Source organism: Lolium rigidum, chromosome 7 (assembly GCF_022539505.1).
Source record: "Lolium rigidum isolate FL_2022 chromosome 7, APGP_CSIRO_Lrig_0.1, whole genome shotgun sequence".
Taxonomy (NCBI): domain Eukaryota; kingdom Viridiplantae; phylum Streptophyta; class Magnoliopsida; order Poales; family Poaceae; genus Lolium; species Lolium rigidum.
This window is the reverse complement of record NC_061514.1, coordinates 87,167,230-87,195,075: the sequence shown is the minus strand read 5'-3', so window position 1 is coordinate 87,195,075 and position 27,846 is coordinate 87,167,230. Positions and strand designations below refer to the sequence as shown.

Here is a 27,846-nt window from a genome sequence, read left to right as displayed (position 1 = left end):
TTTATAAAACATTAACGTCTTTTTCAAATTTTATGAATATTTTCACTTTCTCAAAAGGTATTCATGCTTCCAGAAAAATGGAATGACAAAAACATGAAAATACAAAAATGTACCTCCTCCGGCCCTAAATACATATCGCAGTTTTAGGCAAAATGTAGGCTAACATATGTCTAGGTCCATTGAATCAGTGACAAGTATTTAGGAACGGTGGGAGTAATAATAAATGTTCATGTATGTTAATAAATATTCATGTATTCGTGGAAAAGGTAAGTGAAAAACCTTAAATAGAAAAATAAAATGAAAACCCCAAAAAAGGGAAATATTATAGCGGTAAAAAAAGAAAAAGATTAGAAAAAATTGAAAGAGAAAAAATGTAGCAAGAAAACTAAATATAATTCTTTTTTGAACTTAAGAAGAAATAGAATCATAAAAGACAAGAAGCCAAGAAGTCTCTTTATGACTTCAGTCGGTACTTTCGTTCTAAAACTTTTGATAGGATGTTTTTAAGTCTCGGTTGATACCTTTTTTTAGGGTGTCCGATCCATAATTTTTTTTTTGGGTTTGAACCCGATCAATACTTGTCCAGTGTCCACACGTGATACCTGACAGGAGAAACGGAAACAAAGGGAATGAAATGGGCTAGGTCCAACGATGGGAAAATAATTTTATGGATGCTGGTTCACCGATTATCTTTGTGGACCAACTCCAGCAAATAACATGTGGCCAACAGACAAAAGTATACGAGATTTTCTATTAGATCTAAACTTATGCAACATGTCAATTGCAAGGATTGGTCTGCATAGGTAAATTTGTGGACCAGGTTTCATAAAATTATTTTCTAGTAACGTGAGGGGGTACTCGAATGCCCACAAAAGGCGCTAGGAATTGCCATGGTCCCCACTCGTCAAAGAAGAAATCGATCGCTGCCTCGCTGGTAGCTTTGCATGCGATGAGTTACGGCCCATGCAATTGCTCGGGTGGCTGGTGATGGGATTCGAAGTCGAGGGAAGACACACGTCGATCTAACAGAGGCGTGCTCATGATCTTGAGCTTGTTGGAGGACAATGCTTAGATCGGGATGGATGGGGAGGTAGCGGTGACGGTCGTAGGAGATGAGGGAGGTGGGCAGGTGGCGGTGTCTGCCCTAACTGGATGGGGATATGGTGGTGGAATAGAGGTGGGGGAAGGGGTGAAGGTGGAAGGAAAGAACAACCGGATGGAACCACTTGGCAGCCCTCTCCGCTATGACTTCTGCTTCTAATGAAAAGTTCGGGAAAAAAATGGCTAAAAAGGGTAGCGTTGATTGAGCCATGCTATACACAAAAGGAGTGAGAGAATGCGATGAGATTAGCGAAACAAATGAGACAATCAAAAAGTGACCATGCCCTAATTATAAAACAGTCAGTTGTTTAATACTTCCTCCGATCCATTCCAAAGAATAAAACACTTGCGTTTTGTGTGTATTTTAACCAAAAATTACTTAAGTATATACGATTATCGGTATAAAATTAGCATTATTAGAATTTTTTTAATATAAATCTAACGATACTAAGTACATATAATACAATTAATATTTTGTTGCTTAATTTTATCCATAAAAAATCATCTTAAAATATGCGTGCAATTTATTCATCGAAACGGGTAAGAAATACGAAATAAAAAGTAAAACAAGGACTAATAGGAGATGTGAAAAGAGAAGCCCTAAAACAAAGGAAAAAACAGAAAAATAGAAAAGGAGAAACCAAACCAAACCGACCTCGGGGGGGTTCCAGATCCCGTTGTGTTCACCCCTCCTTCCTTCACCAGCAATCGCCTATGCTGGATCTTCGGCGATCCGCATCGCCGCATCGTTGTTAGCCGAACCTGGACATCGCCGGTACGCCGTTTTGCCTGTCCAAGCATTCTATTTATCGTTCTTTCCACCATGGTTAAACCTATCTCGCTTCAATCTTTATTTTCCCCAGCAAGATTGCTATTTGGCCGAGTGGCATGTCACCGTCGATGTGCCGAAAGCGGCGTTCGGCCATGGCTGCGTGCGGCATGGAGCACCCGTGCAGCAACAAGCGCCCTCGCCTTATAGCCTCTGCTGCCATCTCGGACGAAGCATCTAGCTGGGCGTCTCTTCAGGCAGATTTGGTTCGCCTGATCGGTTCGAGGGTGCTAGCGGGCGACCTGATGGACTACGTCCGCTTCCGGGCCGTTTGCCCCTATTGGCGGTCTAGCTCAGTGTGCCCACGCGGCCGCGGGGTTGTCGACCCGCGCTTCCACCCGCGCCGGTGGATGATGCTGCCCGAGGGCAACGGCCTCCACCCTGGCCACGGCAAGTTACGTGGTTACATCCGCTTCTTCAACCTCTCCACAGGCGTCATCGTCCGCGTCCTGCTCCCGCTTTTCAGGAACCACTGCATCCTCGACTCAGTCGATGGCCTCCTCCTGCTGCAACGGGACGAAGACACTGTCATCCGCCTCTTCCACCCCTTCACCGGTGACATTGTAGACCTCCCGCCACTCGCCACCCTCATGCGTCTTCCTGGAGCCAATCTGAATGTGACAAGGACTTGGACGTATTTTAGAAAGATCGGCGCTACCTCCGTCAGTGTTAGTGCAGGTGGAGTCATCACTGTCATGATTGTACTTCATAGCATATCGATGCTAGCCTTTGCTACTTCCACAGACCATCAATGGAATGTTCCACCCTGGAGGCTCTCACCATTTTGGAGGCTAATATCATCCCAAGGCAAGCTATACATGATGGATAATCCTACACTTGACACTAGTCACCCCCGGTGACACTCAGATTTTCCAGATCGACCCACCGCAGCATGACGGGACAGGCTCAGCTTCGTCCTCAACGCCATCGCAGAAGTTGATTGCCACATGCCCGGCCGGCAAGATGCCTGTCCCTCAATACCTGGCAGAATGTGACTCGGAAGTCCTGGTCATAGGGTATAGAGACGGATTCTTTACACACCCTTTAGTTTACAGACTGTCTGACCTTACCCTTGACAGGGTTGCACCGGTAACTAGCATCGGAGGCAATGTTCTGTTGATTGATGAAAGGATTCTAAGTGTCAGGGGTGACACCATCGTAGCTGTTCATCCGACGGACCTGTATTTGGCGCAACGCAACCTCAACAGTCACACATGGTTACCGGCAACGGATGGATGTATCGCAAAACGTGATGTGTCAATGCCTTATAGCCTCATTTACCATATCTTCACCTGTTGCAACCGTGCTATTTGGTGAGCTAATTGTTGATCCCAAACTTTGTTTTCCCTTAATCAGAGCCTTTTGGTTTTACTTGGCGACGAGCTAATTGTTTACCACATATCGTACAGGAACAAGAACAATTAGTTATCAGCAAAAGAATCAGAATAATTGGAAGGTGAAGTGCAAGTGGCGCCTGGGGGTAAGTCTGACCTGCAATACATTGATTCTATTATAGTGCTTTTTTTTGGCTTGTTCTACTTCTGCTAATGATCAACCACACAACTTTAATATAGCTAGGTCATTAACAAAATATTAGTAATCATCCTTTGTGATTAACTCGTGCTATGCAATCATCCTGGAAACTTATGCTATGCAATCATCCTTTGTGATTAACTCGTGCAGTCAACTTCGGTTCAGGCAACTTCAGATACGTTTTTATAATTAAACACTCCAAAGTTGTCCGTGAATAGTAGTATCATTTGTCGCATCCTCTCTCATTTTGTACTCTTCACATAAAATGTATTTGAGCTTGAAATTTTGTTCACTTGATTTCAGATTTTGTACCAAAATAGGAATATTTTCACCAAAGCAAATTAAATGATTTCTTAGCTTCACATCTAGAGCAAAACATATTGGGGCAGATTTAGGAGGTCATCATTTCTCTGTCTAGATACCACGTTGTGCATGTTTTTTTTTCTTTGCTCTTATTTGATCATATTTGTTTCGGTTTGCTACATGTTCTTCTTTCACTAGGCATAAATAATCTGGACCATGGAGGTGATGGCTGGTTTACTCTGCATCTTTACTACCATGGAAAGGAGGGGTGGTAGTGGCTGATTAATTGTAATAAGAGGCGACCCATGAATCAGATAAATATAAGAAGCATATGGATCAAATAGTGTTTTCACAATAGTTCAATGCGGGGACATGAATACAATTACAAGTTTTACGGTGGTTGGCATTTTTAATAACCGTCTATCCACCTCGATCTAACGGTGTTAAATAGACGGAACCAAAGTAACGGAACCAAAAATATGGGACCGGAACCAAAATTTGTGGGACCAGAACCTCAAATATATTTTGTGAATATTATAAAAGATGAGCGTCCTTTTAAGTGGCAAGGCAACCGATGAAACTACACTAATTTTAAAGCAACAAATAATTGAGCATTTGTGCACAGATCTTAAAGCTACCATCAATCTCTCATGAACGAAATATATGTACTGATATCACCGTCGCTCTCATCCTCTCACTCTCAACCATTCTCTCCCGGCGATCCCCTCAACGGAGGGAAGCGGCAGAGGCGGCAACGTTCTTTATCAACCTGGATCAACACGGCCGGGCCGGCGAGGGGAGGAGCGGCGGCGGCGTTCTTTATCAACCTGGATCAACACGGCCGGGCCGGCGAGGGGAGGAGCGGCGGCGGCGTTGGTCGTGGCCGGCGAGGAGAGGAGCGGCGGCGGCGTTGAGTGGCTGTCCCCCGTCGGAGCTAGGCGAGAAAGGAGCGGGCGGCGGCGCCGCAACTTCACATCCCGGTAAGGTTGTTCTTCTCCTATAGATGCATTTGTTCTTGATGTCATTGGGGAAATAGAAATATGTTTGTGCGGTATGGTCCTTGCCAGGTACCTGACTATAGAATATGAACATAGCATTGTCAATGCATGCATATCCATTATTATTTTTGGTCTAAGATTTTCGTTTCGTTCTGGGAGATACAAGCTCATGAAACTGTAGAGTTATGGACAATAAATTGTTCTCACGTTTCAGGCGAAGACACTGCGTCCTTTGGTTGGATGTAAGATTCACTTCATACTTTGTCTTGAACTTCAATTACTGAAGCTTTGTGCCATTTTCTTGTTTGGCAGTGGTGGCCATTTGTTTGATTACTCAAGTGCATTTGGGGATCACAGTTTTGCATGTCACAATGTTTAATCCTCCGCAGTTGATCTACCGACCTGACATAGAAGTAATTCTTGGGGTTCATTATTTGTTTCTTTAATGTATTGGATTTGTAAGTAGCAAGATGAACAATGCTCCTGACTGGGTAATATAAAACAAGATACCAGTCGATGGCAGCTAATCGACCTTTGAGGGGGGGCTTTTTCTTGTTTAGTACATTGCTTCCGAGGCGGTAGTGGTGATTTGTTGGCGAAGAAGAGTGCGTCATCGTCACAAAACACCTGTTGGGTGAATGGCGCTTGCCGGCGGCGTGAATTGGGGTGATAGGCACACCGCAGTCGAGTAGTGTTTTTACCTGCATCATTTTTATGTTGATCTTAATACTATCTATGCTTTTTGCCAGGATCCGTCCGAACCACATGAAGATTCGTGGAGTGTTGTTGCCCCTTCAGGATACCTGATGTTGGGCCGAGAGCCTTGGACGAAGATAGGTCATCGCCATGAACGAGTCAACATGTGTGTTAGCTAGAGTGGACGAACCGTGTTCTTAGTGACATCTAGTTCACTTTTTTACGTATCAAAAGGATCGAACGATTAAAAGCCTTTTATCTATGTTGATAAATTTATTCTCTTATAAATTTTCATGTTTTTTCTAATTCGGTACATGTAACAAACCATGGTGTTCAAAATATTTGTACCTCGTGATGTGTCTGCAGAAGATGCGAGTTGATAGGCATATTCTTATGCCTAAGCTCCACATCCTAAAACACACCTGCTCCTGATTTTGTTGGGAGCCTACAACCTAAACTTGTCACAAACTCAGTATGCCAGCTGTCAACTGCCAATGGGTGGGGACTTTCCGCAGTATTTATCCAACACAAAGTGATTGTGCAAGAACGCCACCATTGCTAAGACGCCAATAGATATAAGAAGAAATGTTGTCTTCTTCAATCAAGGATAGAAGCTTGGAAACACTGGGTACGAATCTGGTGAAGGCATGGCAGGGCTCTCGCCGTTGAAGTATATGCGTCTTGGTAATGCCCAGCCCTTCACTTGCCCTTCCCGAAAGTGAAGGTCGACAGGTCCTTCAGGAACAGAAGCTCGGATTGCACATTGCCCTCTGGACAAGCTTCATTATAGTACTTCACACCCACAACATTTAAAATAGAAGTAGAATATCATAATGCATATAAATCTACATTTAAAACCCAAGACATGGATTGTGATGTTAAGTGATAACAAAGTTTCAATATAGCAGCTTTACCATCGACAAAAGAAAATTTCCAAAGTATCAATTCATCAACACCAAAAGTTTACCAGCTTTACATGATGCCTCCAAAATCTGACAGCTATATCACCGACTCACTGTTTGAATAATGCATAATTACAACGAGGATACAGATTTCGGACTTGTGTACACCAACACTGGCGAACAAAGAAGTTCCCCAGTTCAGCTCCTTTCTACGACATCCAAGCTAGATAGTCTCTCCTTCCTTCTCGGACTTGTATGCCATCTATACTCGAAGTGTCACACTCCTTCCTTCTCGGGTCCTGCATCAAGGTTCAAAGCCTAAAAATACACTCTGGGACTATGAGTCTAGCGAAGACAATCAAGAGAAAAAGGACTTTAAAGTCAATTGCTGAACTGCTCAAAGTCATATAGTATACACTTACTATAACGAAACCTCACGGACAAATCTTGCAAACTGGAGTAGCTAGAACTTGTAATGTCCACAAAATAGTGGGCATGTAATACGCATCCGAGCCTTGTTTCCAACAACTATGCACATGATATCCACGTTTAATAAACCAGGCTAGCTAGCAATCAGTTTCCATGCAAAGAACAAGAACTAGTACTGTCAGGCTAGACCGCAAACTCCAGGGACCAGTGCTAATTGATCGTTACTGATTGGGTAGATAACTTGGTGTACGTGTATGATCATTAAGAAATACCGATTTCCCTTCTAAATTTAGCCGTCAGTATCCACTACTTTACTTTGTGATGATGTGAAGGGTGTACTGATAATTCAGTTTTATCAGTAAAAACTGGGAAAATTCAGCACTTGTAAGTTGTGATCCAGCAGGATCTGGTTCAGAACTGGTTTGGATTACCATGCAATTATCATGGTACACACGCAGGGACATGTTTGGTAGATAACGGATAGTAAACTAGAATATGTAAATGCCATGAATGTTGGCACAGAAGAAAATAAAGAGACAACGGTACTCAAACTCCTATATGCAGAAGCTCTACAGAAAAACTGATGCAGCTAATGTGGTATGTGTATCTCTTTCAGCACTACAAATTTGAGAGTATTATAGATGGTCAGAGAGAAGGAAAACCAGGCTATAATTCAAAGCGTGAATCGAATCAAATTTCGAATAGTCAAACAAAATTAGGTAAAACCTTGCGGCAGTGGCGTCCGATCCCGCAGGCGAGAATCGCGGTGGCCGCTGACTACGACCCCGCTGTTGAGGCTGGGGGCCCGATCCCGCCGTTGAGGACAGCGGCGGCAATCCACCGGACTTGGACGCGGAGGATTGATGTCCAATCCCGCTATTGAAGAGACGGAGGTGTTTGATTTGGCTGGGCGTGTGGATCGGAGGCCAGCGGTGGCTGGCCGGATGACGGCGGCGTCGCTCGGACGGCGGAGCCAGGCACAGCGGCATCGTTAGTCGGAGGAGGCTGCGTCGGAGATCTATGGAGTGAGCTCGTCGGAGACCTGGGAGGAGGTAGTCGGAGAGAAGTTTTGGGAGCATTTTTCTTTTTGATCTGGACTCGCACCATACAGTTTGGGAGAATTCTTTTTGATTGGTTGGAAACTGGCACGAGATTTATTTCCTTTCAAAACTGGTGATCATATTTTTGACCGTGCCAAATACATGGAGGGATAACAGTTAAATAGTAGTTATCACTTGATTTAATCAACGGTCACAAAAAATCAGATTAGACGGAACCCAAATTAATTTAGACGGAACCAAGGTTCCGTGCCAATCACCGTAAAAGAGCTCGAATACAATACATTACATGTTTCACAACACATTTCAATGTTCACAGGTTCACAACATATTCAAATATTTGCAAGTCCATAACACATTCAAATGCTCATATGCGCCAATCGTAGATAATATAGAAATTAGCAAGAACTCCCCAAAAACTAGTGAAACTCCGATGGTCGATGACAAAAAGTTGATATGTCCAAATGCACCCACACATAGACTATACAAGATAAACAAGAAAGATGGATTAGTAAATGATATGAACATACCTTCAAAATATTTCCATCTTGCTCCATGAGGCAAGAAATATACTAAGATGGTACCAATGATGAGCTAATTAGCTTTAAAATGAAGAGCAAATTGTGGTCCTCCATTTTCGCAAGCCAACAACTGCTTGGGTCAATCCGCGGTTCTCTTCATTGACCCCACAGAGAACATATAATGTTCCCAACCACATTTGGTGCACACTGAGCTAAGTTGTATAATGTTCACATTTTTTCTGAATCCATCAATAATTGTTTGAACCCGTGAATATATTTTCGAATGCCCGGATGTTCATTTCTTCAGATCTTGTGAACATTTTTATTAAATCAATGAACATACTTGTATGAACCTCGTGAACATTTTTTTGGATCCGTGAAGGTACTTTTTTTCAAACTCGTGAATATTTTATTGAATCCATGAACATACTATTTTTTAACTCGTGATTTTTTTAATGCTGTAAACATTATCTGACCATTGTTTTTTTATAAAACATTAACGTTTTTTTCAAATTTTATGAATATTTTCACTTTCTCAAAATGTATTCATGCTTCCAGAAAAAATGGAATGACAAAAACATGTAAATACAAAATAGTACCTCCTCCGGCCCTAAATACTCATCACAGCTTTAGGCAAAATGTAGGCTAACATATGTCTATGTTTATTGAATCAGTGACAAGTATTTAGGAACGGTGGGAGCAATAATAAATGTTAATGTATGTTGATAAATATTCATGTATTCGTGGAAAAGGTAGGTGAAAAACCTTAAATAGAAAAATAAAGTGAAAACCCAAAAAAGGGGAAATATTATAGCGGTAAAAAAAGGAAAAAGATTAGAAAAATTGAAAGAGAAACAAAAAAAATGTAGCAAGAAAACCAAATAGAATTTTTTTTGAACTTAAGAAGAAATAGAATCAGAAAAGACAAGAAGCCAAGAAGTCTCTTTATAACTTCAGTCGGTACTTTCTTTCTAAAACTTTTGATAGTACGTTTTTAAGTCTCGATCGATACCTTTTTTTAGCGTGTCCAATGCATAATTTTTTTGGGGGGTTTCAACCCGATCGATACTTTGTCCAGTGTCCACACATGAGACCTGACAAGAGAAATGGAAACAAAGGGAATGAAATGGGCTAGGTCCAACGAAATGGGAAAATAATTTTATGGAAGCTGGTTCACCGATTATCTTTGTGGACCAACTCCAGCAAATAACATGTGGCCAGTAGAGAAAATTATACGAGATTTGGTTGTCTGCTATTAGATCTAAACTACCATGTGTGCAACATGTCAATTGCAAGGATTGGTCTACATAGGTAAATTTGTGGACCAGGTCTCATAAAATTATTTTCTAGTAACGCGAGGGGGTATGCGAACGCCCACAAAAGGCACTAGGAATTGCCATGGTCCACACTCGGCAAAGAAGAAATCGATCGATGCCTCCCTGGTAGCTTCGCTTGCGACGAGTTATGGCCCATGCCATTGCTCGGGTGATGGGATTCGAAATCGAAGGAAGACACCCGTGGATCTAACCGAGGCGTGCTCATGATCTTGAGCTTGTTGGAGGACAACAGTGGCGGAGCTTGGGCCAACTGCAAGGGGGGCAAATGGGCTGAAATGACTACCCTAAGCCTATTTTTTCCAAATCGGGGGGGGGGGCAAATGACCCAATTACATGGTCTTCCTTTGAGAAAAGCCCATGGGCTGGGGGCGGGTGCGGCGGCCCCCCGTGACTTGGTTGTAGCTACGCCACTGGAGGACAATGCTTACATCGGGATGAATGAGGAGGTAGGGGTGACGGCCGTAGGAGATGAGGGAGGTGGCGTTGTCTGCCGTGATTGGATGGGGATGTGGCGGTGGAATAGAGGTGGGGCGAGGGTCGAAGGTGGAAGGAAAGAACAACCAGATGGAACCATTTTATCACTTGGCGGTGGAAGCCCTCTCCTGACTTCCGCTTCTCTCATAGCAGAATGAAAAGTTCGGGAAAAAATTGGCTAAAAAAGGGTTGTGTTGATTGAGCCATGCTATACACAAAAGGAGTGAGAGAATGTGATGAGACAATCAATAAGTGACCATGCCCTAATTTTAAAACAGTCACTTGTTTAATACCTCCTCCATTCCAAAGAATAAAACACTTTCGTTTTCCGTGTTTTTTAACCAAAAATTACTTAAGTATGTACATATTCTCGGTATAAAATTAGCATTATTAGAAATATTTTTAATATAATTCTAATGATGCTAAGTACATATAATATAATTAATATTTTGTTGCTTAATTTTATCCATAAAAAATCGTCGTAAAATATGCGTGCAATTTATTCATCGAAACGGGTAAGAAATACGAAAAAAAAAGTAAAACAAGGACTAATAGGAGATGTGAAAAAAGAAGCCCTAAAACAAGGAAAAAACAGAAATAGAAAAGGAGAAACCAAACCAAACCGACCTCGGGCGGTTCCGCATCCCGTTGTGTTCACCCCTCCTTCCTTCACCAGCAATCGCCTCGCCGGATCTTCGGCGATCCGCATCGCCGCATCGTTGTTAGCCGAACCCGGACATCGCCGGTACGCCGTTTTGCCTCGTCGAAGCATTCTATTTTTCGTTCTTTCCACCATGGTTAAACCTATCTCGCTTCAATCTTTATTTTCCCCGACGAAGATTGCTATTTGGCCGAGTGGCATGTCACCGTCGATGTGCCGAAAGCGGCGTTCGGCCGTGGCTGCGTGCGGCATGGGCGTCTCTTCAGGCAGATTTAGTTCGCCTTATCGGGTCGAGGGTGCTAGCGGGCGATTTGATGGACTACATCCGCTTCAGGGCCGTTTGCCCCCACTGGCGATCTAGCTCGGATCGTCCACGCGGCCGCGGCGTCATCGACCCGCGCTTTCACCCTCGCCGGTGGATGATGCTGCCCGAGGGCCACGGCCTCTACCCCGGTCACGGCAAGCTACGTGGTTACATCCGCTTCTTCAACCTCTCCACAGGCGTCATCGTCCGCGTCCTCGCTCCCGCTTTCAGGAACCACCGCATCCTCGACTCGGCCGATGGCCTCCTCCTCCTTCGGCGGGACGAAGACACCGTCATCCGTCTCCTCCACCCCTTCACCGGTGACATTGTAGACCTCCCGCCACTCGCCACCCTCATGCGTCTTCCTCGGAGCCAATCTGAATGTGACAAGGACTTGGACGTATTTTAGAAAGATCGGCGCTACCTCCGTCGGTGTTAGTGCAGGTGGAGTCATCACTCGCCATGATTGTACTTCATAGCATATCGATGCTAGCCTTTGCTACTTCCACGGACCATCAATGGAATGTTCCACCCCGGAGGCTCTCACCATTTTGGAGGCTAATATCATCCCAAGGCAAGCTATACATGATGGATAATCCTACACTTGACACTAGTCACCCCGGTGACACTCAGATTTTCCAGATCGACCCACCGCAGCATGACGGGACAGGCTCAGCTTCGTCCTCAACGCCATCGCAGAAGTTGATTGCCACATGCCCGGCCGGCAAGATGCCTGTCCCTCAATACCTCGCAGAATGCGACTCGGAAGTCCTGGTCATAGGGTATAGAGACGGATTCTTTACACACCCTTTAGTTTACAGACTGTCTGACCTTATCCTTGTCGTGGTTGCACCGGTAACTAGTATCGGAGGCAATGTTCTGTTCATTGATGAAAGGATTCTAAGTGTCAGCTCTGAGACAGTGCCTAGCATTGTGGGTGACAGCATCGTAGCTATTCACCCCGCAGACCTGTATTTGGCGCAACGCAACCTCAACAGTCACATATGGTTACCGGCAGCAGATGGAGGTATCATAAACTGTGATGTATCAATGCCTTGTAGCCTCATTTACCATATCTTCACCTGTTGCCAACGTACTTTTTGGTGAGCTAATTGTTTACCCAAACTTTGTTTTTCCTTAATCAGAGCCTTTTGTTTTACTTGGCAAGCTAATTGTTTTACCACCTATCGTACGTACAGGAACAAAGGAACAATTAGTTATCAGCATAAGAATCAGAATAATTGGAAGGTGAAGAGCAAGTGGCGCCTGGGGGTAAGTCTGACCTGCAATACCTTAATTCTGTTAGTATGCATTTTTTTGGCTTGTTCTACTTCTGCTAATGATCAACCACACAACTTTAATATAGCTAGGTCATTAACAAAATATTAGTAATCATCCTTTGTGATTAACTCGTGCTATGCAATCATCCTGGAAACTTATGCTATGCAATCATCCTTTGTGATTAACTCGTGCAGTCAACTTCGGTTCAGGCAACTTCAGATACGTTTTTATAATTAAACACTCCAAAGTTGTCCGTGAATAGTAGTATCATTTGTCGCATCCTCTCTCATTTTGTACTCTTCACATAAAATGTATTTGAGCTTGAAATTTTGTTCACTTGATTTCAGATTTTGTACCAAAATAGGAATATTTTCACCAAAGCAAATTAAATGATTTCTTAGCTTCACATCTAGAGCAAAACATATTGGGGCAGATTTAGGAGGTCATCATTTCTCTGTCTAGATACCACGTTGTGCATGTTTTTTTTTCTTTGCTCTTATTTGATCATATTTGTTTCGGTTTGCTACATGTTCTTCTTTCACTAGGCATAAATAATCTGGACCATGGAGGTGATGGCTGGTTTACTCTGCATCTTTACTACCATGGAAAGGAGGGGTGGTAGTGGCTGATTAATTGTAATAAGAGGCGACCCATCACGGTAGAAAAACGAGGCTTCCGGGAAGCCCCATAAGTCGCGAAGGTAAAGGAACCGCGACTAATGGGGTCTTTAGTCGCGGTTCGTGTGGCGAACCGCGACCAAAGGCACGGGCCCGTGGCGCACGGTGGCCAGGCGGTGCACGTGGGGGGCTTTAGTCGCGGTTGGAAGGTGCTCGAAGGCCTTTAGTCGCGGTTGGCCGGCCAGCCGGGACTAAAGCCCCTCCCCTATATATACCCATCCAGCAGCCAACACTTAGCCATTTGGAGTCATTCTCTTCACAAACTTCACAAGTGAGTGTTAGGTTTGCTTTTGGTTCCTCTTATGCACATAAGGTGTTTGATGAAATGCCCCAAGAGCATGAAACAAATATGATATGAAGTGTTGGAGCCACACTTGAGCTTTCTCATTTATTTTTTCCTCCTCGATCGCGGTTAGCAACTTGAACCTTTGATGTGTCATTGATAAAATATGCATGTGTGTGTAGTTCATTGTTTAATTTATATTGTTTGTAGCTAGTTAGTTTAACAAATGCATGATGGTTAATTATATATTTTATATTATAATAATGCAGATGAATCGGCAATGGATGTACGGTGACCGACTCTCCGGCGAGTTCAGTACGGGTTTGAAAGATTTCCTCGTAGTGGCTAATGCGAATAAGCAGGGGGTTTTGTTATCTCGTCCATGTGTTAACCGTAAGAATCGAAGGGTTACTCTTCCTCAAGAGATGTTCACATGCACCTGCTTCGGCACTGGTTTCATGCCAAGCTATAATTGTTGGACCAAGCATGGAGAAAGAGGGTTTATAATGGAAGAAGATGAAGAAGGGCATGATTTCATCGATGAAAGCTATCTTGCTCATTTCGGTGATACTTTCATGGAGGATGCTGAAGGTGAAGGGGAAGGTGAAGGGGAAGGTGAAGAAGAGGCACGTGATGATCCCATTGATGATCTTGGTCGGACCATTGTTGATGCACGGAGACGCTGCGAAACTGAAAAGGAGAGGGAGAATTTGGATCGCATGTTAGAGGATCACAGGAAGGCGCCTGTACCCCGATGCGATGATGGTCTCGAAAAGCCGGACTGCACACTCGGATTTGCTGAAATTGAAGGCAGAAATTGAAGGCACAGGCAGTGTAGCTGACTCGGCATTTGAAAACTTGCCGAAAATGTTGAAGAATATGTTTCCAAAGAATAACGAGTTGCCCGCCGGCACGTACGAAGCAAAGAAGGTTGTCTCGCCCTCTAGGTTTAGAGGTTCTCAAGATACATGCATGCATCAACGACCGCATCCTCTACCGCGGTGAATACGAGAATTTGAATGAATGCCCGATATGCACTCGCATTGCGTTATAAAATCGGAGGCGATGACCCCGGTGACGATGTTGGAGGGCCGTAAACCCAGGAAGAGGGTTCCCGCCAAGGTGATGTGGTATGCTCCTATAATACCACGGTTGGAAACGTCCTGTTCAGGAACAAAGAGCATGCCAAGTTGTTGCGATGGCACAAAGAGGACCGTAAGTCTGACGGGGAGTTGAGACACCCCGCAGATGGAACGCAATGGAGAAAGATCGACGAGAGAGTTCAAAGATTTTGGTACCGACGCAAGGAACATAAGATTTGGTCTAAGTACGGATGGCATGAATCCTTTTGGCGAGCAGAGCTCCAGCCATAGCACCTGGCCCGTGACTCTATGCATCTACAACCTTCCTCCTTGGTTGTGCATGAAGCGGAAGTTCATTATGATGCCGGTGCTCATCCAAGGTCCGAAGCAACCCAAGCAACGACATCGATGTGTACCTAAGGCCATTAGTTGATGAACTTTTACAGACTGTGGGGCAGACCCGGTGTCCGTGTGTGGGATGAGCACAAAGAAGAGGAATTTGACCTACGAGCGTTGCTTTTCGTAACCATCAATGATTGGCCTCGCTCTTAGTAACCTTTCGGGACTCGTCAAATAAGGGATACAATGCATGCACGCACCGCTTACATGAGACCGAAAGTGTACATTTGCCAAATTGTAAGAAGAACGTGTACCTTGGGCATCGTCGATTTCTTCCGAAAGGTCATCCAAGAAGAAAGAAAGGCAAGCATTACAACGGCAAGGCGGATCACCGTACGAAGCTCGCGGAACACACCGGTGTTGAGGTATTTGATATGGTCAAGGATTTGAAAGCCATCTTTGGAAAGGGTCCCGGCGGACAATCAGTTCCGAAGGGAGCCGACGGGCACGCAGCCATGTGGAAGAAGAAATCTATATTCGGGAGCTAGAATATATTGGAAAGTCCTAGAAGTCCGCTCCGCAATCGACGTGATGCACGTTACGAAGAATATTTGCGTGAACCTCCTAAGCTTCTTGGGCGTGTATGGGAAGTCAAATGATACAAAGGAAGCACGGCAGACCAGGCAAAGTTTGAAAGACCCCGATGACCCGCATCCGAACGGTTTCAAGGTCGTGCCAGCCTACGCTCCGACCAAAGAAGAGAAGGTCATCTTTTTTGAATGCCCGAGCAAGTATGAAGGTCCCGTCTGGATTCTCGTCCAATATAAAGGGAATAATAAACATGGCGGAGAAAAAGTTCCAAAACCCGAAGTCTCACGACCGCCACGTGATTATGACGCAATTGCTTTCGATTGCTTTGAGGGGCTCCTGCCGGAAAATGTTCGAGTAGCCATTGTGAAGCTATGTGCATTCCTCAATGCAATCTCTCGGAAGGTAATCAATCCGAAGTTCTACCACGGTTACGTAACGATGTGATCCAATGTCTTGTCGGTTTCGAGTTGGTGTTCCCGCCATCCTTCTTCAATATTATGACGCACCTCCCTGGTTCACCTAGTCGATGAGATTTCCATTCTCGGTCCCGTATTTCTACACAATATGTTCCCCTTCGAGAGGTTCATGGGAATGTTAAAGAAATATGTTCGTAACCGTGCTAGGCCGAAGGAAGCATCGCCAAGGGCTATGGAAATGAGGAGGTAATTGAGTTTTGTGTTGACTTTGTTCCCGACCTTAAGCCGATTGGTCTTCCTCGATCGCGGCACGAGGGGAGACTAAGTGGAAAAGGCATGATCGGAAGGAAATCAACGATATGTATGGACGGCCATTCTCCGATCGAAGCACACCACACGCTTCCGACCAATTTCATCTTGGTGGCTCCGTACTTTGAGAAACACAAGAATATTTTACGCTCGGACAACCCCGGGAAGCTCGAATCCTCGGATTAGGAAGGCCCACATGGAGACTTTCGGCGGTTGGTTGAGAAAACATTTAATGAGTGACGAAGATGTTGTAGATCAGCTGTACATGTTGGCCAAGACACCATCTTCGATTATAACGACTTTCCAAGGGTACGAGATAAATGGGAATACATTTTACACGATCGCCCAAGATAAAAAGAGCACCAACCAAAACAAGTGGTGTCCGCTTTGATGCAAGAACCGAGAATGGGAAAAAGGTCACATATTATGGTTACATAGAGGAGATATGGGAACTTGACTATGGACCCTCCTTTAGGGTCCCTTTGTTCCGGTGCAAATGGTTCAAGCTAACAGGAGGTGGGGTAAAGGTGGACCAGCAATACGGAATGACAATGGTGGACTTCAACAATCTTGGTTACCTTGACGAACCATTCGTCCTAGCGAAAGATGTCGCTCAGGTTTTCTATGTGAAGGACATGAGTAGCAAACCGAGGAAACGGAAAGATAAGAAAACGATCAGTACATCATGCGATGATCCAAAGCGCCACATTGTTCTTTCGGGGAAAAGAAACATCGTGGGAGTGGAGGACAAGACAGACATGTCGAGAAGATTATAATATGTTTGCTGAAATTCCGCCCTTCAAAGTGAACACCGACCCAAGCATTAAGTTAAATGATGAGGATGCTCCATGGATACGGCACAATCGTAAGCAAGCGGGGACACAAGGAAAGAAATGATGTGTAATAATTTATTGTACCAAACTTTGTTGAATGGATCATGTGAATTATATTACCCGTGATGTGTTTGGTGTCCATTTTCGAATGATTCAATTGACTCGAGATAGCACCGATGATACATGAAATTTGGAGTGATTCGGTCATACTCCCGCATACAGGAAATTTGGAGTGACTAAGTCATACTCCTACATACGAGAAATTTGGAGTGACTAAGTCATACTCCCGCATACATTAATTTTGGAGTGATTTAGTCATACTCCTGCCTAGGCGTATAATATGCATACTCGTAGTCTTCATAGCCGCCGCCATTGTACTCGGTAGTCGTCGCCTTCTAAGTTGTCGGCGCCGTCGTCGCCTGCCGTCATCGCCGTCGTCGGGCGGTGCTCGTGGCTCGAACCGAGGGTAGCGCAGGCGGGGATATCGCCGGCCGTGATGTAGTCCATGACGCTCGGCAGTTCGGCCGTACCACCATAGCCGACGGCCGGCCTCGTGGAAGTTTCCGGGAGGCGGACCGTCCTCCTCATACTCGGCGAGCGCCCTCTCACGCCGATTGATGAAGAAGGCGTCCCAAGTATGTCTGGTTATCGAGATGCCGGCGGGGATTTATCCGCCGCTCCGGCGTGAGGTCGAGGTAGTAGTGGTTCGTGATGGCCGCCCGGCGCGCGCGCACCGAGGGACGGGAGGGACCGGCACGCCGCCGGCGCTAGGCTCCGGCCCGGCGAGGACGCGGTAGCCTGGTGGGCAAGGGTAGTTCGAGGCGCAAAGCTCCTCCACCCGCCGGTAGGTTAGAGTGGGTGCGGTGGAAGCCATGAGAGAGTGATGAGAGATTGTAGAGATGTGATAATGCTGGCCAAGCCGGGCTACCTATATGTAGTGACAAATGGCGGGAAAAATGGGAGCGGGAAGACAGGAGGCGGGAAGAAAGAGGCGGGAAGAAAGTGGCGGGAAGAAAGAGGCGGGAAGAAAGTGGCGGGACGAAAGTGGCGGGAAGAAAGTGGCGGGAAGTATTTTTTTGATTTTTTTATATATTATTTGTATTTTTAAGAATTTGAATTGAATTAGTTTTATTTTTTCGATTTATTTGATATATTTTTTGTATTTTTAAGAATTTGAATTGAATTAGTTTTATTTTTCTGATTTTTTGGATATATTATTTGTATTTTTAAGAATTTGAATTGAATTAGTTTTATTTTTCCGATTTTTTTGATATATTATTTGTATTTTTAAGAATTTGAATTGAATTAGTTTTATTTTTCTGATTTATTTGATACATTTTTTGTATTTTTAAGAATTTGAATTGAATTAGTTTTATTTTTCTGATTTATTTGATATATTTTTTGTATTTTTAAGAATTTGAATTGAATTAGTTTTATTTTTTTGATTTATTTGATATATTATTTGTATTTTTAAGAATTTGAATTGAATTAGTTTTATTTTTCTGATTTTTTTGATATATTATTTGTATTTTTAAGAATTTAATTGAATTAGTTTTATTTTTCTCGATTTTTTTGATATATTTTTTGTATTTTTAAGAATTTGAATTGAATTATTTTTATTTTTCTGATTTATTTGATATATTTTTTGTATTTTTAAGAATTTGAATTGAATTAGTTTTATTTTTATGCATTTTTTGATATATTATTTGTATTTTTAAAATTTTGAATTGAATTAGTTTTATTTTTCTCGAATTTTTTGATATATTATTTGTATTTTTAAAATTTTGAATTGAATTAGTTTTATTTTTCTGAGTTTTTCTGTATTTTTAACATTTTTAAAAACAAAAAGTAATTCGAAAAATACCTTTAGGCCAACCGCGACTAAAGGTCTGTGCGCGCGCGGGAACGAAAAACCGGCGAAAAAAAGCCTTTAGTCGCGGTTGGGTTGGCCAACCGCGACTAAAGGGTACCCTTTAGTCGCGGCTCTCCTCCCCAACCGCGACTAAAGTGGGGGGGCTATAAATAGTTTTCCCGAACCGTCGCCAAACACATCGTCTTCTTCGCCGCTCTCGCTCCGGCTCTCTCGCCGATCGAGAGCTCGCCGCGCACCGCGCCTCGCCAACACCGCGCCTCGGCCGTCGCCGGAGCCTCGCCGTCGCCGCGACGCCGGCCGCCGCGCGCGACGCCGTCGCCGCCGCCTCGTACGTCGCCGCCGCCCTCCGCGTACGTGTACCGCGCGCCCGTGTCGATCCGTATCGTAACGCCCGCGCGCGCGTCCGCCGGCCGGCCGCCCTCGTCATCACGGCGCAGAGAAAGAGAGAGGAGAGGCGCCAGGCCGCCGCCGCCGCCGCTCTGCTCGCCCCGGGGGCGCTCTGCTCGCCGGCGGCCGCCGCGTGTGCGCGCATGAGAGAGAGAGGGGGAGGAGCGCGCGCAGACGAGAGCCCCGGCCTGCCTTTTTTTTTTCTTTTTTTTTAGTTTTTTACTTTGTGTAACTATAAGTTTTTTTAATTAAAAACTAGTAAAAATGCAACTACAATTTTGACTTAATAAAAATTAAACTAAAATGGGTACTAAAAAAAGAACTAAAATTTTGACTTAATTAAAAACTTTGTCTAAAAAAAGAACTAAAATTTTGACTTAATAAAAATGAACTAAAATTTTGACTTCATAAAAATTGACTTAATAAAAAATGAACTAAAATTGACGCCGTCAACGCGCCAACGCCGTCAACGCTACCTCTATTCAAACGCCGTCAACGCGCCAACGCCGCCAAGATGCGGAGTGTATTAAATGAGAAAGCTCAAGTGTGGCTTAATAAAAAATGAACTAAAATTTTGACTTAATAAAAAATGAACTAAAATTGTAACGCCATACCGTCGCCAAACGCCGTCAACGCGCCAACGCCGTCAACGCTACCTCTATTCAACGCGCCAACGCCAACGCCGTCAACGCGCCAAGAAATGGAAGGCGAGCTGCAAGAAGAAAATAGAGGGCGAGCCCAAGCCAGTATTTTCTGATGAGCAAAAGAAGTGGGCTAAGTCATTTTTGAACACACCGTCCCAAGCCGCAAAGAATCTGCCTGACGACTATGCACGTGAACTTCGTAGGCAAGCACTCGCGTTCAAGAGGAACCAAGATTTGGCGGAGAAGCAGGAGAAGAAAGCCTTGGAGGAGGCCGAGAAAAAATTAGAAAGGGGGAAAGAAGTTGCCCAGCTCGGGGAACAAAGTAAACAATCGATCGCCCCGCTCATAGTGCAAGCCGCCGGTCCGGATGCCCCCGATATCATAGTAGCTGCGGCAGACATGGATTGACCGTAACGAGTGCCGGAGAACAAGCGGCCGACTTAGGTATCACTCTTCGTGCATCGTTAGGCCTTGATGAGGCGCCAATGAAGGACGTAGTATTTACATATGTGAAGAATGGCCCTCTCGTCGAGCCTCGCGAGAAGAGGATCTACCTCGACAAATGAAAGGTCTCGCTAAATTGGTACAAGGGTTACATAAAACTTAAAAACGCCAAAGACTATATTTATGCGGAAGTTAGATATGAGCATCACTTCAAACATTACTATATAACAATTCATCGGAGTGAATTGTTCCAGCTGTTCAATCTGCGCGACCTCGACAAATCTATCATCGGTTCCTACGTTACGTAAGTGATTTATTAATTTCTACCCCATCTCGTTCATTGCCTGCACTATATATTGTCCTAACTATCTTGTTGTGTACGCTATTATGCGAGAATGAAGAAGCGGGAAATGCAAATAAGGAACATCAATGATGTTGGGTTCATTGACCCACACATCGTTAATTCATATGTGTTAGAACACCACCCCGCCGACGTGGAGGAAGACCTGTCGCGGTTTCTTAGAAAACAGAAACTCAAAAGTGATATTCTATTTCCTTACCATTTTGGGTGAGTGTTTCTGTCTTGAGCACATTCTCTTTTGTTTACTCCATGCATGGTATGTGGCTAATCGATGAGTTATATATGCATGATCGTGCATGTATCGTGTCCGCGAGGTTCCACTCGGATTCGATGGTAATTCAAATTCACACCTCCACGGTTCTCGTCCACGACTCTCCGAATATGGATGCGGCGCTTTGGGCCGACATGAGAAAAATGATGCAAAAGTAATTGTTTTCATTCATTTGCGCTCTATATCGATCGGCCTATTTCGTTCATCATTTCCTAATATCAAGTAACTAATTAATAACTCTCTTGTTCATTTAATTTTCTTTGCCTCGTAGGGTTTGGAGACGGTTCGTAGATGAAAAGGTCGGTGAATTCAAAAAAGAGCTACATTTTAAAAGGGCAGTGCGGACGACTGGGGATATTCAGCCACCGGGGACCAATCTATGTGGATACTATGTTTGTGAGAGGATCCGGAGATACACCAATGAGCGGGACCAGTCGGATGAGATCAACATCAAGAGGAATAACCTCCGGAAGACGCTTAGTCCGGAAGCTCGCTTCCGACCACTTCGGGAGGAACTAGCTGGATGGTTTGCGAGGGAAGTCATCGATCCTACAGGACAACACTACGTAGAGGACGTAGAACTATACATGCATTAAATTATGTATGGAAACTTGTTCAAACTTGTATATGGTCATCCGATGATATTGAATATATATTGTATATTCCTCTTGAATTCTTTTTGGTTCTAATTTCAAATTTGTTTGAAATTGTACATTCATATGCATGCATGTATGTAGTACCGTAGAATATGTGAAACTCCTTCAAAATTACAATAAAGCACAAAAGAAATAAAACAATACAAATTAAACGAGAAAACAGGTTTAGGGGGGCAGGTTTAGGGGGCCTAAAACCCTAAACCTGCGGCGGCCTTTAGTCGCGGTCGGCCAGAAGAACCACGACTAAAGGGCCTCCGCCCCGACGGTCGCCTGGCGCCCACGTGGACGGGCCTTTAGTCGCGGTTCGTAAGCAACCGCGACTAAAGGGAGGGTGGCCTTTAGTCGCGCTACTTTGCTCGCGGTTGCGCAACCGCGACTAATGGCAGTTGCGAACCGCGACCAAAGGCCCTTTTTCCACCAGTGCATGAATCAGATAAATATAAGAAGCATATGGATCAAATAGTGTTTTCACAATAGTTCAATGCGGGGACATGAATACAATACATTACATGTTTCACAACACATTTCAATGTTCACAGGTTCACAACATATTCAAATATTTGCAAGTCCATAACACATTCAAATGCTCATATGCGCCAATCGTAGATAATATAGAAATTAGCAAGAACTCCCCAAAAACTAGTGAAACTCCGATGGTCGATGACAAAAAGTTGATATGTCCAAATGCACCCACACATAGACTATACAAGATAAACAAGAAAGATGGATTAGTAAATGATATGAACATACCTTCAAAATATTTTCATCTTGCTCCATGAGGCAAGAAATATACTAAGATGGTACCAATGATGAGCTAATTAGCTTTAAAATGAAGAGCAAATTGTGGTCCTCCATTTTCGCAAGCCAACAACTGCTTGGGTCAATCCGCGGTTCTCTTCATTGACCCCACAGAGAACATATAATGTTCCCAACCACATTTGGTGCACACTGAGCTAAGTTGTATAATGTTCACATTTTTTCTGAATCCATCAATAATTGTTTGAACCCGTGAATATATTTTCGAATGCCCGGATGTTCATTTCTTCAGATCTTGTGAACATTTTTATTAAATCAATGAACATACTTGTATGAACCTCGTGAACATTTTTTTGGATCCGTGAAGGTACTTTTTTTCAAACTCGTGAATATTTTATTGAATCCATGAACATACTATTTTTTAACTCGTGATTTTTTTAATGCTGTAAACATTATCTGACCATTGTTTTTTTATAAAACATTAACGTCTTTTTCAAATTTTATGAATATTTTCACTTTCTCAAAATGTATTCATGCTTCCAGAAAAATGGAATGACAAAAACATGTAAATACAAAATAGTACCTCCTCCGGCCCTAAATACTCATCACAGCTTTAGGCAAAATGTAGGCTAACATATGTCTATGTTTATTGAATCAGTGACAAGTATTTAGGAACGGTGGGAGCAATAATAAATGTTAATGTATGTTGATAAATATTCATGTATTCGTGGAAAAGGTAGGTGAAAAACCTTAAATAGAAAAATAAAGTGAAAACCCAAAAAAGGGGAAATATTATAGCGGTAAAAAAAGGAAAAAGATTAGAAAAATTGAAAGAGAAACAAAAAAAATGTAGCAAGAAAACCAAATAGAATTTTTTTTGAACTTAAGAAGAAATAGAATCAGAAAAGACAAGAAGCCAAGAAGTCTCTTTATAACTTCAGTCGGTACTTTCTTTCTAAAACTTTTGATAGTATGTTTTTAAGTCTCGATCGATACCTTTTTTTAGGGTGTCCGATGCATAATTTTTTTTGGGGGTTTCAACCCGATCGATACTTTGTCCAGTGTCCACACATGAGACCTGACAAGAGAAATGGAAACAAAGGGAATGAAATGGGCTAGGTCCAACGAAATGGGAAAATAATTTTATGGAAGCTGGTTCACCGATTATCTTTGTGGACCAACTCCAGCAAATAACATGTGGCCAGTAGAGAATATTATACGAGATTTGGTTGTCTGCTATTAGATCTAAACTACCATGTGTGCAACATGTCAATTGCAAGGATTGGTCTACATAGGTAAATTTGTGGACCAGGTCTCATAAAATTATTTTCTAGTAACGCGAGGGGGTATGCGAACGCCCACAAAAGGCGCTAGGAATTGCCATGGTCCACACTCGGCAAAGAAGAAATCGATCGATGCCTCCCTGGTAGCTTCGCGTGCGACGAGTTATGGCCCATGCCATTGCTCGGGTGGCTGGTGATGGGATTCGAAATTGAAGGAAGACACCCGTGGATCTAACCGAGGCGTGCTCATGATCTTGAGCTTGTTGGAGGACAACAGTGGCGGAGCTTGGGCCAACTGCAAGGGGGGCAAATGGGCTGAAATGACTACCCTAAGCCTATTTTTTCCAAATCGGGGGGGGGGCAAATGACCCAATTACATGGTCTTCCTTTGAGAAAAGCCCATGGGCTGGGGTGGGGGTGCGGCGGCCCCCCGTGACTTGGTTGTAGCTACGCCACTGGAGGACAATGCTTACATCGGGATGAATGAGGAGGTAGGGGTGACGGCCGTAGGAGATGAGGGAGGTGGCGTTGTCTGCCGTGATTGGATGGGGATGTGGCGGTGGAATAGAGGTGGGGCGAGGGTCGAAGGTGGAAGGAAAGAACAACCAGATGGAACCATTTTATCACTTGGCGGTGGAAGCCCTCTCCTGACTTCCGCTTCTCTCATAGCAGAATGAAAAGTTCGGGAAAAAATTGGCTAAAAAAGGGTTGTGTTGATTGAGCCATGCTATACACAAAAGGAGTGAGAGAATGTGATGAGACAATCAATAAGTGACCATGCCCTAATTTTAAAACAGTCACTTGTTTAATACCTCCTCCATTCCAAAGAATAAAACACTTTCGTTTTCCGTGTTTTTTAACCAAAAATTACTTAAGTATGTACATATTCTCGGTATAAAATTAGCATTATTAGAAATATTTTTAATATAATTCTAATGATGCTAAGTACATATAATATAATTAATATTTTGTTGCTTAATTTTATCCATAAAAAATCGTCGTAAAATATGCGTGCAATTTATTCATCGAAACGGGTAAGAAATACGAAAAAAAAAGTAAAACAAGGACTAATAGGAGATGTGAAAAAAGAAGCCCTAAAACAAGGAAAAAACAGAAATAGAAAAGGAGAAACCAAACCAAACCGACCTCGGGCGGTTCCAGATCCCGTTGTGTTCACCCCTCCTTCCTTCACCAGCAATCGCCTCTGCTGGATCTTCGGCGATCCGCATCGCCGCATCGTTGTTAGCCGAACCTGGACATCGCCGGTACGCCGTTTTGCCTGTCGAAGCATTCTATTTTTCGTTCTTTCCACCATGGTTAAACCTATCTCGCTTCAATCTTTATTTTCCCCAGCAAGATTGCTATTTGGCCGAGTGGCATGTCACCGTCGATGTGCCGAAAGCGGCGTTCGGCCGTGGCTGCGTGCGGCATGGGCGTCTCTTCAGGCAGATTTAGTTCGCCTGATCGGGTCGAGGGTGCTAGCGGGCGACCTGATGGACTACGTCCGGTTCCGGGCCGTTTGCCCCCATTGGCGGTCTAGCTCAGACTGTCCACGCGGCCGCGGCGTCGTCGACCCGCGCTTTCACCCTCGCCGGTGGATGATGCTGCCCGAGGGCCACGGCCTCTACCCTGGTCACGGCAAGCTACGTGGTTACATCCGCTTCTTCAACCTCTCCACAGGCGTCATCGTCCGCGTCCTGCTCCCGCTTTTCAGGAACCACTGCATCCTCGACTCAGTCGATGGTCTCCTCCTGCTGCAACGGGACGAAGACACCGTCATCCGCCTCCTCCACCCCTTCACTGGTGACATTGTAGACCTCCCGCCACTCGCCACCCTCATGCGTCTTCCTAAAGCCAACTTGAATGTCAGAAAGACCTGGTTCTATTTCAGAAACATATGTGCTACCGCCGTCAGTGTTAATGCAGGTGGAGTCATCACTGTCATGCTTGTACTTAAGAAGCTAGCGATGTTAGCTTTTGCTACCTCCAGGGACCATCAATGGAATGTTCCAACCTGGAGGCTCTCGCCAACTTGGAAGCCAATATCATTCCGAGGCAAGGTATACATGTTGGATAATCCCACACTTCGCAGCCCCGATGGCCCTGGCGACACCCGGATTGTCCAGATCGACCCGCCCCAGTATTATGAGGGGATGCCTACAGGTTCACCTACACAGAAGTTGGGTGCCACATGCCCGATCAGCAAAATGCGTGCCCCTCGCTACCTGGCAGAATGTGACTCAGAGATCCTGGTTATCGGGTTTCGGTACGGCCTTTCATGTCACCCGTTAGTTTACAGATTATCTGACCTTATCCTAGACAGGGTTGTCCCGGTAACTAGTATCGGAGGCTACGCTCTGTTCATTGATGAAAGGATACTGAGTGTCAGCACTAGCGCCGTCAACATTGCGGGCGACTCCATTATAAGTGCTCATCCCGGGAAACAGTATTTGGGGCAGCGCCAACTCGGGTGCTCCACATGGTCACAAGCAGCGGATGGACATATTGCAATCTATGGTGCTATATCGAGGCCCTATAGCTTAATTTACCATATCTACACATGTTGCCATCGTGCTTCTTGGTGAGTTATCCTTTATTTTGTTGTTCCTTAATCAGAGCATTTGCTGTTACCTGTTGAGCTAATTGTTTTACCACCTATACCTACAGGAATAAAGGAGTGATTCGTTATCAATATCGCAATCATAACACGTGGAAGGTGAAGAGAAAATGGCGTGAGGGGGTAAGTTTGACCTGCTACCTTGATTCTATTCTAGTGCATGCTTTTCTCGCTCTTTCTACTTCTTCTGATGATGGTCCACCGTCGGCCTTAATTAATATAGATGTCTCGCTAACGAAATATTTTACTGGTATGAAAGTGAAATCAGCCAGTACATGTATGCTGGCCTAGCTTGACCTTTCATTGTCACCAGTTTTTTTTTTAGAAATAAGCCATTTTGTCCTGTTCCATTTCATACAAATAAAACAATGTCACACAGATTTGTAGCCCAGATTATTACACTCTCTACAGAGACCACAAAATGTACTGAAATCTGATCGCAAAGTACATCTATTACAACTCAGGATTTTAACAGTTCCATCAACCTTTTTGCTACTCCTTGGTGGAATATTCTGCTACCTGGTAAAACGAGGGGAGACCTAGGTCTTGATACGATTCTCAGATAGAGCTTCCGGAGTCCCAGGTCCAGCGATCTCCACCACCTTCCTTCTTTTCATCGCCAACTTAGCTGGGGAATTTCTTGCGCCTTTTTGTTCAACTCCAAGGTCCACTCTTCCAGTTTTGTGTTCTCCTGGGTAGAGCACAAAGGTGTCCATTTCCTGAGCAGTTGCGCCACCCTCCTCCACACCATCTGAATATTAATCCAAGTTAGCTTTCCAAAACATATTTCATTTCGCATTTTCCATATATTCCACATAACAGCAGAAGTAATCATATTAATCAAACAATTCTTCTTATTGTCACCAGTTTTGTATTTGCACATACTTTTATTGACAAATGCTGAAAAGATTACCTTTTGGTTATTAGTAACAACCATTATATTGTGAACTGATGCGAAGCAATCATCCTTTGTTATACACTCATGCAACCAACTTTGATCAGGCAACTTCAAACCCATTGTTTATAAAGAGACAATACAGAGTTTGAATTTGTGATCACTTGATTCCTGATGTTGTATCAACATAGTAATTAGTATTTCCACCAAGAAAAATTAAATGTTTTGCTTAGTTTCACATCCAAGCAAAAAACGTTTTGGGGCAGATGGAGCTCATCAGTTTTCTGTCTTCGTACTTCTTTCTACATGTTTTTCTTCATTTTATTTGATCAGATTTAAACCTTTTTATGTCTTTTCCTTTCGCTAGGCATAATAATCTGTACCATGGAGGTGATGGCTGGATTTACTCTGCATCTTTACTACCACCGAAAGGATATGAGTCTTATTTGGGGACATATTTATCATTGTGTCATCATTCTGTGACAGAGACTGTACTGCTAAATATATACTTTGTTGTTGTACATTTGGTCAGCTTGAAATTAGCATGTTAAAACAGCTGCACAACTATTATAGCTGTCACTGTCTTGATCATGGAGTATAAACTATTGATTTTGATGGCTAGTGAGACTTGAGGTTTCTTTCTCATTTATTATGTGACACAGGTTTTGTAACTGATTGCCTGCAATCTCTGCAAAAGTATAG

General features: G+C 43.8%; 3 protein-coding genes and 2 long non-coding RNA genes across 5 annotated transcripts; 4 read left to right on the top strand and 1 right to left on the bottom strand.

Annotated features, from left to right (window-relative positions):
* Positions 1 to 2,025: 2,025 nt before the first annotated feature.
* Positions 2,026 to 2,790, top strand: LOC124671624. The gene has a single exon (XM_047207975.1). The coding sequence runs from the start codon at positions 2,026 to 2,028 to the stop codon at positions 2,788 to 2,790; it is 765 nt and encodes a 254-aa protein (XP_047063931.1).
* Positions 2,791 to 4,470: 1,680 nt separating this feature from the next.
* On the top strand, positions 4,471 to 5,769 carry LOC124678105. The gene is made up of 2 exons (XR_006994333.1): positions 4,471 to 4,746; positions 5,514 to 5,769. It is a non-coding gene; the product is annotated as an uncharacterized LOC124678105 (long non-coding RNA).
* Positions 5,770 to 6,330: 561 nt separating this feature from the next.
* LOC124677668 lies at positions 6,331 to 8,068 on the bottom strand. Its single transcript, XR_006994178.1, has 2 exons — positions 7,518 to 8,068; positions 6,331 to 6,661 (listed from the first exon to the last, which is right to left on the bottom strand). It is a non-coding gene; the product is annotated as an uncharacterized LOC124677668 (long non-coding RNA).
* Positions 8,069 to 10,175: 2,107 nt separating this feature from the next.
* LOC124671623 lies at positions 10,176 to 12,524 on the top strand. Its single transcript, XM_047207974.1, has 5 exons — positions 10,176 to 10,243; positions 11,066 to 11,546; positions 11,780 to 12,117; positions 12,346 to 12,418; positions 12,513 to 12,524. Exons 1-5 carry the CDS (start codon positions 10,176 to 10,178, stop codon positions 12,522 to 12,524), a joined length of 972 nt encoding a protein of 323 aa, XP_047063930.1.
* Positions 12,525 to 24,945: 12,421 nt separating this feature from the next.
* Positions 24,946 to 26,313, top strand: LOC124671621. The gene is made up of 2 exons (XM_047207973.1): positions 24,946 to 26,149; positions 26,249 to 26,313. The coding sequence occupies exons 1-2, from the start codon at positions 24,946 to 24,948 to the stop codon at positions 26,311 to 26,313; spliced, it is 1,269 nt and encodes a 422-aa protein (XP_047063929.1).
* The last annotated feature ends 1,533 nt before the right edge of the window (positions 26,314 to 27,846 follow it).